The following is a 14,673-nucleotide window of genomic DNA, read 5'->3' as shown; positions in this document are numbered from 1 at the left end:
AGCCTCATTCTAAACAAAAAAACACAGTTCTTACCTTCAGGTGAATATACACTACTGAAAACATAATCATGAAGAAAATATTCCATTTATGCCCTTTAATAGCTCCTCCTTTGTTTATCTTCCATCCAATAATTTACACATTCTTCAAATTTTTGTACGTATCTTTAATTAAAAAAGTCTTTTTTTTTTTTTTACAGATTTACAAACAAGATTTTACACTCAAAGAGCAAACACTGATTATATAAAAATACATCTGAAAAACACAGTTGTGAATGTTTCTTTTCTATGAAGCGTTTGATATGTTTTGCAGCTGTTAAAATACTTTGAGTTGCACCTCAGATCAGATGTGTATAGTTGTGTCTATTTGTCTACTTAAAACTTTTTTTTTTCTCTTTTTTAGATTTAATATAAAAAAAATACAATTTCAGATAAGTGCTCTAATCTGCTAACTAATCAAGCAGTTGCATAATCTCTGTGTGTCGGTCTGACGGGTTGTTGGGCAGCTGGGCCGGTCAGCGAGACATCATCCGCACAAACTCTGGAGAGACAAAAGGGAAGAGTGACGGGTTAAAGCCGAGGAGGAACGTCCTCTGAGATGGATCCCAGGAAGGAAGTGAGAATTTCTCTCACCCTCAAAGTCCACCAGACCGTCTCCGTTGAGGTCGACGTCTCGGAGGATCTCGTTGATCTCTCTGTTGGTCACCTGTTCTCCCATCAGCTTCTTCATGGCCTCCCGCAGCTCAGTCAGACTGATCTGACCGTCACCGTTAGAGTCAAACTGAACACAGAGACGCACATCACATCTGATTTAATCATCTCTTGAATATAAACACTCATGGGCTGCTTTCAGCACAGCCTGATTCTCTTTTTTAATACTACCACTGAATAACACCAAAGAATGAAATGATCAAATCCTTATGATACTGAAGTAATGTGTCACCCCACCCTGACTCATTTATAATAGGAAAATTATACTTAATTATGCTGTATATAAAAGTTATTTCCATGTAAACAAACAGTAAAATGCTTGATAACCCTTTTCTTAAGTAATTATCTATTGTAAATCTGTAAATTGTCACTACATTATGTGTAGTTCATCAATATTAGAAAGCTGCAACTGATGTTAATGACATTTTACAATTGCTTAATGTTTTATAAAATATTTCATGGTTTGTTTTGGTCAAATGTCTGTTAAAAAAAGTTGAAAAAGCTAAATTCTGCATTTATTAATCATGGCTTTCATATGTAAGAGGTTTATCAGCCAGCAACAGCAAAAGGAAACAGTGCAGACACAAATAGTTGAGTTACATTTTTCAAAATAACATCATTAAGAATAAAAAACTGCATTTTCTCATTATTTTACGCTGTGGAACTCAGAGGTGAACATTCCCTCCCTCTCTGTGTAATCTTGTACTTTTTCATGTTATGCTGCTCTCTGACTAAAATCTTGCAAAACCTGAAATCTAACACCAACGTCAGAGAGTCTCATGAGTCATGTGTGAACATCTCATTATCTCCCACCTGTTGTCTCAACAGAACTTCTCTTTTTTTTTTTTCTTCTTGTTTTTCACACCAGACATTTTGACTTGTTGTAACAACACTGACGATGACTCGGCCGCCGGTAAGATTTTTTTTCCAGCGAGTCATCGTTCTCAGTAACACGACCCTGGAAGAGCAGAGTGCACCGCTCCGTTCAGGTACAGGTCACACGCAGGTCTTGTCTTTGTTTCTGTAGTGACTTGTCTAATTGTGTCATGAATCATCCATCTACTAAACACTGTGTGTTGTGTTACAGGCTGTTCTTTCTCCTGAGCACCTTTAGTTTGCACCACCTTCTGTTTCTTTATTGTTCCCACATGGATCAGATTCATAGATCCTTTACACAGCAGATCTACTGTGGTGCTCTGCAGATGTTGATAGTGTTATTACTGGATACACCTGCACTCGTGGTCGATAAGTCAAAGTTTCAACACGCCTCCCAACTTCACCGACCTCTTTGAAAGCATCTCGCAGCTCTTTGACTCCGATCATGTCCGCTGTCTCTGCCAGCATCTTGGGTCCCATCAGCTCCACGAAGTCCTCAAAGTCCACTTTACCTCCACCTGCAGCACACGAGTCCCGTCAGTCCGTGACCCCTGATCCAGTCTTCATCTCTCATGATCATTTTCAGCAATGTTAACGTATTCTCCTTTAAATCACTATTAATTTAATCAGTTGTATTTACAGCAAACAAAAGCATTTTATTTTAACGATTGTAAGAATTTATAACTTCAGGCAGTTCTGTTGTGTTATTGTGGTGATTTGTCTCGTTCCGGTTATTGTCATCCTGACATATTTTACGTTTTGTTTTTTTAAGAGTTTAATTTAATGATTTGATTTCGAAAGTCATTTTACATTTTTTTTTTAAATTTTATTTCGTGTTCCAATTCCAATTTCTGGTCCTATTTCCGATTCCATTCTATTTCTATCCCTGTTTATGTTTCTTTTTTATTCTTTTCTATTCTATTTCTATTTCTATTTCTATTTTATTCTTATTTCTGTTTCCTTTTCTTTATTCTATCTCTTACAAAATGTCACATTTAGAAGTGAATTCCTTTTTTCACATGTAAATGAAAAATTCAACATAAGAAATGAACATTTTAACATTCAAACTAAAGATACAAAACATAATTTCCATGTGAGATTCTATTCTGCTGTGTTTTTACTCTCTCAGGTGTTCAGGCCGTCGTTCCACTCACAGATCTGCTGGCTCAGCTCGATGAGCTCCATCTCTGTTGGCATGTATCCCATGGTCCTCATGCACTCCCCCAGGTCTTTGTGACTGATGTAGCCTTTCTTGTTCCTGTCAAACTCCACAAACGCCTCACGGAGCTCTGATGAAAACACACACGCAGAGAAACACAAGTTAATGTTTTCAACTCGACCGTCGTGTAGATGCAATGTAAAAACGCTGAAGACCACCTCACCTTCGATCTCCTCTGGTCTCAGCTCTCTGTCCTGTTGGAGGAAGCAGAAACACACACATTAGCTTCTCTCCTCACAAAGTGCTAAAACCCTCATGAAAACACTCAGGCTGGAAATATTTAGAGAGGCTGTTCGAAGTAGAGCAGATATATAAACACAATCGGATTAAAAAGGAACATCGCTGCAGCAACAACCAGAAAACCAGTGAACGGGGAAATGATGCACAAACACAAACAGAAGAAATGATAGAAATGATCTGTGGAGTTTGGTTTTATGTGGTTAAACTCTGTGGACAGTATGAAATGTTATGTTTACATCTAAATAGCATCGAAAACTGAGCCTGTGCCTCTCTTATGGTCTGGATTTCATACTTCAACACAATTGACAAATGTTAGCTCTCAGTAAGCTGCATTAGACAGACAGACCCGGAACATCTTCAAATGAAAAAACACTTTCTAAATCTATATGGATTAAAACTGCATCATGATGTACATGACAATTCATAAACCATGAAACCCAAAGGGTAACCAGATTCATTTGTCAGGCGACTCACTGGGGATTATGAGATTTGGGATGTTTCGTCCAGAGGCCCTCGGACACACATGTCCTGCCATTCTGACGCACAGAAATGCACATATACAGTAAATCTTGCACACAGCACTTAGGCTCGCACGCAAAGTCCACCCGCACAAAAGCACACAGCCACACAGCGGGTGTTGTGGTTTCGGTATCAAGGATGTGAGGCTGAGAGCTTTAGAGAGAAAACCATACGACAAATCCTCTCAGAGCGTTTCATTCGCTTCGCTCGCCCCCCTCGGCTTTGTTTTTCATCACCGAAGTTCAAACCGATTTCCAACACGAGGCGACGTGCTCTCATTCAACAAATGAGGGACGCAGACAAAGTTACTGGAACTCTTTTTGTGTACGTTTCATATTAACACAAACAGAGAGTTGACTTGCAAAAGCAGAACAATCCTGTCATGCTTAAAGTGTTGCACTGCTCCTTTAATGTGAATTGTTCTATTACAGTTGGAAAAACACTCAAGTACTGCTTGTAAGTACAGTCCGGAGGCACACTACATTTATTTAACAACATTAGTCGTAACGCAAATTTAGATTATTGATACAAAATGTAAATCTATTAACTAAATTCTAATAAATTCTAAAGTTAAATCTACCCAGCAGTTTATAAAGGAAATACAATGATCTCCTTCTTCTCCAGCTGCAACATTAATGACTCTTACACATCAATACATCACTAACGAGGCTCTCATTAGAGCAAATACCTCCGAGGCCCAACTGTCCCCTTTAATCAATCAAGCTGAATCCAATATCAAATTAAATCTACTTAAATCTGCTGGATCTAGATTTTCGTTAGTATCTGCATCAAATTCTGCGCAATCATAGATACCAGCCTGATTTTTTTTTAATCAACGGGATCAATGCATTGTTTCATGAGAAATTTCCCAAAACGTTAAAGGAAGTGAAAAAATACATAAATCCTGGATTCTTCCCCCTTTTTTCCAGATCTGCACCAAAAGTTAACAGGCTCTATTCTGGGCAGAGACACATCCTCAGGCCAAGTTTTAGGGAAATCCATTCAGCAGTTTTTGTGTGGTCCTGCTGACAAACCAACCAAATAAAAATAGATGGGGACAAAATGAGGTATTATAATCCAGCGGTATGATAGATGTAACCCTACTTCTGGTTTACTTTAGGGATATTTTGATGTTGCTTCTTACGTATGTACTTAAAGTCAAGTCAATACAGTGCTTTTATACACTTAGCGCACTTCATTATTTTTGTGCAGCTCTTTTGCACGAGTTCATGAACCTGCCATGACAGTGGACTCATTATTTCTCACAGTGAATCTGGAGCCTTCAGGGGCTTCACCTTGACCTCCACATCACCACGTTTTAGAGTAAGCTCCAAAAAGGCCAGTCAATAATTTCCATAGAACTGATCGATCGACCCCTCTGAGCATGTGCCAGCAGAGTGGATCGCCTGACCCGAGTCAGGGATGGCATGACACAGCTGTTGTGGTGGACAGCGGTGGTGTGGTGGGGGGTGGGGGTGGGGGGGGGTCGGTCACAATGCGGGGATGAAAATGAATCACGACGAGTGGGGGAAAAAAAAAAGTGGTGCCGGGGTTTCTGCTGTGTTACATACGAGCGTCTGTGAAAAGCCCTCTTTAAGGAAGATGCAGGCCGGGCCGACGATGTTGTGCAGGATGTTGCAGTTCTTCACCAGAGTACCGAAGGGATCGTAGCGCGGCTTATCCTCCTCCTCCTCCTCCTCCTCCTCTTCCTCCTCCTCTCCCTGCTGGCCCACTGACCTCCCCTGACCATCCTTTACCCCCTTCAGAGGCAGACCAGGCTGTTACTGGACCACTCTGTCAGTCAAGTACCATCTACATGACTTCTTCACACATGAAACGTCACATCTTTCAAGGAACAGGTCACACGGAGGAGGCTCTCTGGTCACGCAAACATCAGACAGAATGTGGCTGTAAGCCTGCGACACATAAGCTGCTTAATATTTCAAGGCGACCACTGACATCGGCTTTTAACTTTACTGAGAGATCTCTGGATCTCAACATTATCTGTACGGTATGTGTCCATTCTGCTGCAGGCTCCACTGATGGCTCTGCTAAGTGTCTAATGACTGACACTGTTGCAGCAAAATGTTTTAGAACATTAACACTCATCAAAACTGTAATCCGGAGATTAAATGATTAAGATATGTTTCAAAGAGAGCTCCAAAAGCTAGGAAGTGGCCTTCTGATCGAATGAATGTGCACGCTCAGAGCTGCTGAGGAGTTTCACCGTCAATCACATAATTTTTTTGATATCAACAAAAGCAAATTGTAAATGTGTCTCTTATCAAGTGCAAGCGAAAGCATCAAGTGAACCAAAGAGACGAGACAAAGCGCTCTTACCTTTTTCATGTTGTCTTTAGATGGTTTGGTGCAGTTGCCCATTATCCAAACACCTCTGCTCGACACAAATCTCACCCACTCTTCTCCTCCAGCTGCCCCAAAAGTTTCCCCCTCTCTGATCTTATTTATCTGGTTTTTTTTTGTTTTTTGTTTTTTTTTTAAATCTGGTCTTCCCCTCCTCTGTTCGGACTCCTCAGAGATCCAGCTCAGGCTCTAAACTCAGACAAACCTCATCTCATGTGTCCCATGCTGGTCACCAGTCAACACATCTGACACCACAGAGATTTAATCCACTCGCTCCGACCATCTCTGTCTGATCCAGAGTCACAAAACAAAGCAGAAGCAACAAAAAAACACACACACACACACACAAAATGAACTCTCCACTAAAAGCAGCTCATTCCTCACATCAGCAGCATCACTGTCTCTCTCTCTTCACACCGACCGATGCTTTTAATCCCCCCTCCTCCTCCTCCTCTCTCCTCCTCTCTCTCTCCTCCTCTTTCTCTCCTCCCTCTCCAACATGTTGCACAAGCATTCAAATGACTTTATCAACAGTATGAGGAGTTTTAGAGGGAGAATTAACACGGCACAACAGAGAGGGATTAATCCCTTCCATTTGAGATTAGAGGGGAAGATGGGAAAAGGAAAAAAGAGAATGTGATACAGCACAGAGATGGAAAAAAACAGGGCTCGCAAAAATGTGAAGCAGTTGATGTCAACATATACAATTAATTAAATCCAAAGATATTAAAGATATCAAACTGAGCTGAGAATACACAGTTCTACTTCCTCAGACTTTTAGTCAAGGACAGATTTCCAAAATATAATACCATCCATCATATCGAGATGATTTCTGCTGATCTACCGAAGACTCCTGCAGTTGTTGCATAACACAGAAGGGGGTGATGTTCAGTACCACACTCATCCGTTTCACATGCAAGACAAAACATTTTCTCTCATAAGCTGATGTGCAGCTTAAGAGCGACCACTGTAAATTACATTTTGGTAGAAACAGGCTGTTTGGACTTAGAAACTGTAATTGCTGTGATCCTGTCAGCACACAGACGGAGGTAATAATTAGACTGGAGTAACTTCCAAATCATCTGAGCCTCATGTAAGAGCTCAAAAGTGACAGTTGTTTGCAGTCTGCTGGGATGTGATTTGCTGCCGCGTCAGATTCCTGTCAGTAAAGCATAAGTCTCTCAGGGTGTCTCGCCTTAATGGTATTTAAAATATCAGTTTAATTCAGGAAAACTACCGCAACTGACAAAGAGCCCTCAGTGTAGAGGACACAGTTACACATGTGAGAGAACAAGAGAAGCAGAAAGCATCGAAGAGATCGTATTGTGTTGCATCATCAAAACCCTTCTGGAGAAGTCTAATTTCAAAACTAAACAAAAACAAACAAAGCGTTCTGTAAAACAGAATATAAAGCAACTTTATGTAAAAACCTGCATTTTGTGAGCAAACTGCCCTGAAAGTAATAGCAAGTTTGTTTCCTGATTCCTTGAACGTTTTTGGAGACACACAGAACTCTCTCTGAGCGGGATTTGTCTGTTTTCCATGAGGAATTAGACGTCCCGCAGTTCAAACCGTGCTAAACTTTTAAACTGATGAAAAAAGCGACCACGACTGAGCTGTGACACCAGAGCAGAGGACGGCTTACGAGCCTCACAGTGTCCGTCAACACGTGTCCGTGTCACCTCGGGTCACACTCAGCAGGACGTGACGGCTCGACACTAGAGTTTCGCTTTGACCCGTCGCTGAGTTTGACCTCTGACCTCCACCACCTCAGAGTCTGGGATGTTAGAATTTTTTCGAAAAATGGCGACGCATTAAAATCATAAGTTGAGGTTATGAGTGCGGCAATAAGTGGTCAGCTGAGCTCGTACAAAGCATCTGTCAGCAAATCTCTCCAGAAGCAGATTTGGCATGATCCGTACTACAGTGCTTCCATATGGAGAGCACAGCTTGTGCTTGTGTGTGTGTGTGTGTGTGTGTGTGTGTGTGTGTGTGTGTGTGTGTGTGTGTGTGTGTACATGTGCAGCACACCATTAAGTCAATTCTACCTATTTAGGTCTGAATGTTCATTTCCAAAGCTGAAACACACTCTTGTAGAGCAGCCTCTCTACTAAGTCCACAGTATCAGTACAGTGTATATTAACCCAAAGACTTTGTTGGCTCTCTAGTTTTATCTTTATCAACAAAATTTCTTCTATAATTAGGAGACTTTCACCTTCCTCAAACATAAATACCATATTCTTCCTCAGCCATCGGCGGTCCGACTGGCTTTGTTAGATTTCCTTGTGTTTGCATCAACTCTTCTTCTACAACAGTCTGATGGCATCTGACTGAAGCATTAGTGTCACCTGCTGCTCAATTTGATGAACTGGTTTCTATAATTTGGCTTCAGCATTGAATGGAAATCTACATTTAAACCTTTTATTTTTATTTTTTAGATTTCCTGGAAAATGTGGTTGAAGTTTGTGTTAAATATGGACGAGCTGAAAATCACTATGAATCTCTGTAAAGACGGCGGCAGCTGTATATTCTCTGTAAGTCAGTGATCCCTCTCAAATTTTCACTTCTCACATTGCTGTTTGTTATCGTGAAAACAGGGAAAATAATGATCTCTAAACGTACAGATCTGTTTGTTGTTGCACACTCACACAGGTGCTTTCACTCATTCTGGCTGACTGGAGCTCCTTAAAGGCTGATGGTTGAGGGAAGTCCAAGTGTTTACAAAAAAAATGGCCAAGATGTGAGTTTCCTGAGGCGAGATTGAATCAGGGTGAAACAAGAGTGTGAGGTTAGAAACCCAGTCATGCGATGTGTGATGTGGTGTGACACTTTTGCAAAGATATCCTCCTGTGTGGATATTCTGTCTCTTTCAGATTAATCAGTCGTTGCAGTAACCAGCAGTCGCCACTAGAGGCCGCTGTGGGACCGGTCCAATAACTGAGTCTCATCCGCCAGCTGCTGCAGTGAAGTCAGTGATGATTCAGCTCCTATTTTAAGATGAACTTCCTGGCAGATTTAGTGATGTAAAGCTTAAGACCAACTGTAAATGAATGCTTTACCCCCGAAAAAAAGTTGTTAAGTCGAAACAGACTGTTCGGACTGTAATTGTTGGGTTATCTGGGTTATCTTTTTTTCACACCATCTGATCCTCATGTAAGAGTTCAAAATGATATTTGCCTCCAGCCAGCTGGGATGTTTTTCTACTTACTGACACTGACCAGCTACTAAATCAACTTTCTGTCAGTGAAACACGAGATTAGAGACTTTTTATCAAACGGAAGCGAAATTGTTCTGAACTCCACAAAGACGCCACACACAGAGGAGTTGACATAGTTAACACACAGAAGACAGAAATTAGAGGAAATAAAATGCAAACTGACCCTGATCACGTGTTTTAGCATCAGAGTGATCATAGCGTGTTCAGGGTTTGTTGTACTTTGCATGCTGGCACATTCAAACTCCCCCAGAAGAGTCAAAAAATAAAATAAAATAAAATAAAATAAAATAGGAAGCAAATTTACAGCAAAATTAATTCACATTCATTATATCAGTGAGTACGCTCGACACAAAAGGCACCTGTGAGCTGTAACTCTGTGCATGTGTAATTATTCATCTTGTGTGAAACAGAAATACCGTCTTATGTAAGCGACGTCCACACATCTGAATTTAAAATGTGACATCTGAAGTCTAAAGTACCACCTGAGGTCACAAAGAGAGAAAAACAACACGCGTGTTTTCACCTGAGCTTTTTTTTTTTTTTTCCTGAAGCATCTCTGGGGAATAATTTACATCTGCGTTGCCTTTTTTTTTCACGATTTACACTTTCTGCATGTTTACACGTCAGTAGCTGCACGTCACAGCTTAAACCTCAAAGAACAAACTTCTTTTTTTTTGTGGAGGGGTGTGTTGGTGATGTTAATTCACTTTCCTGCATTTCTACACAACATGACCTCTTTGATGAAGTCAGGAAGCGGATTAGTTAAATTGATGATGAAAACCAACAACAGTAGTGTAATGTCAGGAGGATATCAGTGGCATGTAACAGACACCTTCAGGGAACCAGCTGATGTTTGCCAAAAGATCATGACCCATGAAACCCCTGAATTATTAAAGTCGTTTTCACTGATATCTCTTCGAGGATCATTACTGCAGCACTGCCTAAGCATAATCACCTGGTTGTAGGGACTGTATGATGATGAGATTATTTTCTAAAAGACAGAAAGTGGGGCAGCACAGCTATAACTCTGCTCCCCCCGACTGAACAGTGGGGATGGATTTGCTGCACGTGTTCCGTTTCTCAGGCGCTGACGCACCACAACAACCCACAACATCTCTATCAGCAGGAATCCAGTTAGTGACATAACTGAACACAAGGCAACCTTATCGATCAAATTAACTCCCGGCGAGGTGTTTGATGATTCACCTCCATGTGTTTGTGTGTTATTAAAGTTAAAACTGACACCAGCGGCTGCATGAATAACTCAACGCACCACCAATACGTCTCAGTTAATCATGCAAATAAGATCCTGTTTGTGTGTGTGTGTGTGTGTGTGTGTGTGTGTGTGTGTGTGTGTGTGTGTGTGTGTGTGTGTGTGTGTGTGCACTCTGGCTTATGTATGCTATTCAGTTTCTGTTTTGATTACTTTTCATTTGTCTCCAGGTATCAGTGTTGAATGGCCGTCACGCCAGCAGCTATTTTTAGAACCACACACACTTGTGACACCAACAATGCATTGTGTGTGTGGTTGTGTGTGTGTGTGGTTGTGTGTGTGTGTGTGTGTGTGTGTGTGTGTGTGTGTGTGTGTGTGTGTGTGTGTGTGTGTGCAGGCAGAACAGTAGACGGATCATGCACTGGTTCTGGTGTCGGATGCAGATCAGCTGGTGTTCAGTGACGAGGGCTGTCAGTCAGGGAAAGACTAGAAGCGACAGAACCGACGGAGCATGGAAGAACAGGAGAAGGTAGATGCAGAAGAAGAAGAAGAAGAAGTGTTTGGATCTCTTACTCAAGTAAAATGTAGAAATACAGCAGAGTGAAAATACTCCATTACAAGTTATCATCAATTCTCACTGTTAGATTATCATTACTGACACATACAAACATGTAAAAAGTGTTTCTATATTGTTGCTGGTCAGTGTTGAGTGTATTCTAACTACTTCTACTCATGATGATAATAGAAATGTACTTAGTTACTTTCCACCTCTGCAGGTAGGAGAGATCCTTTATATCCTCATTTTAAGGTTTTTTTGTACAACTTTTCCTTTGACAGGTGACGATGTAATATCTTAATTGCCTGAACAGAATCGTGTGAGTTGATCCTGATCAGAGGTGACACATTTCCACACACGGTTTCAACAACTGGCTCATTTCCAATTCATCAATTCCATTAAGTCGCGTAACGTAAAGCGTCCTCAGTGAGTGCACATCCAGCTCATCATGCAAAAATGTGAAACTTGACCTCTGGCCACCATCCAGTTCAACAAGTAGTGAGGATAACGTGTGCAATAACAAACTGATAATGACTTCATGTATATTGGGGTTTGAATCGAGTCGTCATCTGAAGGAATACTACTTACACCCTCAAATATCCACAGCGAAGTCTTTACTTTGTCTTCAGTTTGTGTTAAGTTACTTTATTATTTCCAGGAAACTAAGAAATTATTTGAGCTGAGTTAAACATAACATCCACCACATCATACCTTCAGAAATCTAACATCTCAATACAAACTTCATTGCTAAAAGTATCATAATTACAATATCACAGTTTAAGCTAAAACAATGTATCTCATCTTTAGATCAGGGACCGGTCCGATTGGACCGATACCGGCAATCCACAAAGCTGATCTCGATTCTAGAGTTTGATTTGCGATTTACCATTTCACTTCCAATTCTCTTATTATGTTTAAACTCAGAAATCAGAAATCTACTTACTAGTAGTTAATGACACTTTGCTCACGCTTAGCCCATGTTTTTAGTAATACTAGTTGCCGTAGCAATTTGCTCTCCTACATCTGTTACGAACAAACTGATTTGGAATACAATTAAACTGAATACATTTGCTCTTTAAAATAAAAAGTGATGTTACCACAGCCGTGTGTAACCTTACAGATAATTCCAACAGCAATACAACCCCTATAATTAATGATAATGATTAGAATGAGTTCTGGTAGCAATACTGACAGATATCCAAATTCAGGTGTCAGATCTGATGTGAGATAAGTGGGTTGCTGCAACTCCAAAACAAAAACACGGTGTTAAAGAGCCCAAAGTTTACCACCCCAGTTGTGGGGATGTTTGGAGCGTCACGCTGAAGCCTAAATGACAAACGTGTAACAGTGTTCCCTGTTTGTTTGTGTGGCACTCGGCTCCTTTCATGATATATCACTGTAAGGAAGACGGTAACGTGCCTCTTCAAGCCCCGTCTGTTCGAGTTTGGGTTCAGTGTGTGGGGGCTGAGGGTCTCTGTGAATACCACATGCTCGCTGTCTGCTACTCGCCTGCTACACACTCACACACAAAGGTTTCCTCTAATAACGCACCGGTTGTCAAAGTGAGGTTCGGGGGCCCCCCCGAGGTCCCCCGCGGCGAAGCGAGGTAAAGATAAATCCTCTCTCCCACTCGCCCAGTCGTCCTCTCTTATTTTGGATCATTTGCATCACTGATGACATCACACGCGTTCGCTTTTTATGTTGACTTCCTGTTTTCTAACCTCAGCCACACTCGTCGTCAAGGCCCCCCGCCCCCTTGGAGTGTGCTGACGAGATCAGGTGGACTCGCTCTTCTCAGCCGGAGTGACTCACAAGCTGGCAGGACATGAGAGGAGTTATTATTATTTTTTTTATTTCTGGTGTTATCTCCGCTGATTTTATTTTCCACAAGCGCCACTTTCTCTCACAACACCGCGATGCCACAGATCTGACCGACCCCGGGGCTGACAGATGCTGCGATGGTGGAGCCTTCACGGCGCCGTGTCGTGTGTCGCTGCTTTACCATGCGAGTGATTTGATACTGAGCTGATACCTCGCAGACAGGGTGTTCATCAGATCTCTGGCTGACTATGGCCGTATCTGTTACGGATTATAACGTTTTCCCAAAGTAAAAGGAGTTTAAATCCTCTTAAATGCACAGGCTATCTCCGTCCTTAGCTTTAGCCCTTGTGTTTCGCTGCTCCCGCCATTTTTTCCGGGGGGGGGGGTATGGATTCGGGGGTTAAACAAAAAGGCCAAATGTGTCGCTGCAAGTGAACGCAGCGTCGTGTCCTTCACCATGTGAGGTCAGAGATGTCACAGGGCTGCAGGTGAGTACAGCCGGGCTTTAAATTCAAAGTGGAGGCTTAGAGTTTCAATCAATCTGTTTGAGAGACATTCAATCAGCCGGAGAACTTGATGCAGCACACACACACACACGTCAGAGTCAGATACACACACACACACACACACACATACACACGCAATATCATTTGCCTCCTACCTGTCCAAACACAGAGTCCACTATAGGCAGCAGGTCAACAGGCTCCACCTCCTCCATCTCCCTCTCTCTCCTCTGGGGCCCGTCCATCATCTCCTCCAGCGTCTCCTCCAGGGACTCTGTGTCCTCGGGGACCGCCGCTGTCGCCTGCAGGGCCGGACCGGGTCTCTGATGGCGAGGGGGCTGAGGCGTCGCGGAGGGAATGCCCAGACCGTCTCCCTGCCCAGAGGCTCGCTTCTTCTGCTTCTCCATCTTCTTCTTGATGGCGGCCTGCACCTGAGGAGGCGGGTGGAGCAGAGGAGCGGAGGGGCTCAGACTCATGGTGACACATGATGGTCACATCGAGACTGATGCATGTTGACAAAATATGGTGACCAGAAGTTAAGATGTCTTTATATCAACACTGTCTTTGTCTCAATCAGCTACCTTTTACTGTGAAACACTTTTTAAATCTGGTGTAGAAATGTGCAACATACACTTTCCACTTCTAACTCTGTATCATGTCAGCTCTTTCTGAAGTACCTCACAGAAATCCAACATTGTTTTAAGTTTTGTAAACTTTTAGATATTTCAGGACTTTTTGCCTCAGACAGGAGGATTTTCCTGAGCATTAAAGGAACATTCCCGGTAACTATATCATTGAGAAAACCGGAATTTACCAGTTGAAAGTGTTTTTCCCTACATACCTCAGTCACATCTCTTACACTTTAAAGGAGCACTGTGTAGTTTTGGAGAAGAAATTCAGACTCAGCATTTTGATGTTTGCAATATCAATGCAGCAATAATACAAACTCAGAACTATTTAGCTTTTCCGCAACAGATTAAACAAGCTGTCCTCAGAGGAAAATCAGGTCCCAAGAAAACTGTTTGAAGCTAGAGAGGTGGCAGGGTCCGCCACAGATAAACAAAGTAAAACAACGTGATGGTGTGTTCAACTTTTACGGAGCGAAAACAATGAAAAAAATCCGCTTATGTCTTTCTCTTCTTCCCCTCAACTACAAATTAACACACAGATTAAGCTCTATACAAACACACACACACATATATATAGAGTTGGACTGACGCACCTGCTTTGCACTCCTCTCAGATGGCGCGCTCATCGCTCCAGCACCGCCTCCTGCGGCGGGCGTCTCTCGAATGATCATGAACATCCCGGCGTTACAGGCTCACACACACTCTCTCTCTCTCTCTCTCTCCCTCTCTCCCTTGCTCTCCCTTTCCTCCCCCTCCCTCACCGTCTTCTCTCTTCAGCAGCAGCTCTTGATTTTTGCTTTAATGTTAT

General features: G+C 42.1%; 1 protein-coding gene across 2 annotated transcripts; it reads right to left on the bottom strand.

Annotated features, from left to right (window-relative positions):
- Window positions 1-169: 169 nt before the first annotated feature.
- Window positions 170-14,578, bottom strand: cabp2b (calcium binding protein 2b). Of its 2 annotated transcripts, XM_037076160.1 has the most exons (7): window positions 14,459-14,578; window positions 13,395-13,667; window positions 2,967-2,997; window positions 2,739-2,873; window positions 1,993-2,102; window positions 631-778; window positions 170-538 (listed from the first exon to the last, which is right to left on the bottom strand). In XM_037076160.1, exons 1-7 carry the CDS (start codon window positions 14,540-14,542, stop codon window positions 513-515), a joined length of 807 nt encoding a protein of 268 aa, XP_036932055.1. In that variant the 5' UTR covers window positions 14,543-14,578; the 3' UTR covers window positions 170-512. The 2 variants fall into 2 exon arrangements, with proteins under 2 accessions (XP_036932055.1, XP_036932056.1); XM_037076161.1 differs by lacking the exons at window positions 13,395-13,667; window positions 14,459-14,578 and adding an exon at window positions 5,903-6,289.
- Between the last annotated feature and the right edge of the window lie 95 nt (window positions 14,579-14,673).

This window comes from Acanthopagrus latus, chromosome 18 (assembly GCF_904848185.1).
Source record: "Acanthopagrus latus isolate v.2019 chromosome 18, fAcaLat1.1, whole genome shotgun sequence".
NCBI classification, from domain to species: domain Eukaryota; kingdom Metazoa; phylum Chordata; class Actinopteri; order Spariformes; family Sparidae; genus Acanthopagrus; species Acanthopagrus latus.
The sequence above is the reverse complement of the archived record's forward strand: the minus strand, read 5'-3'. Positions and strand labels throughout refer to the sequence as shown.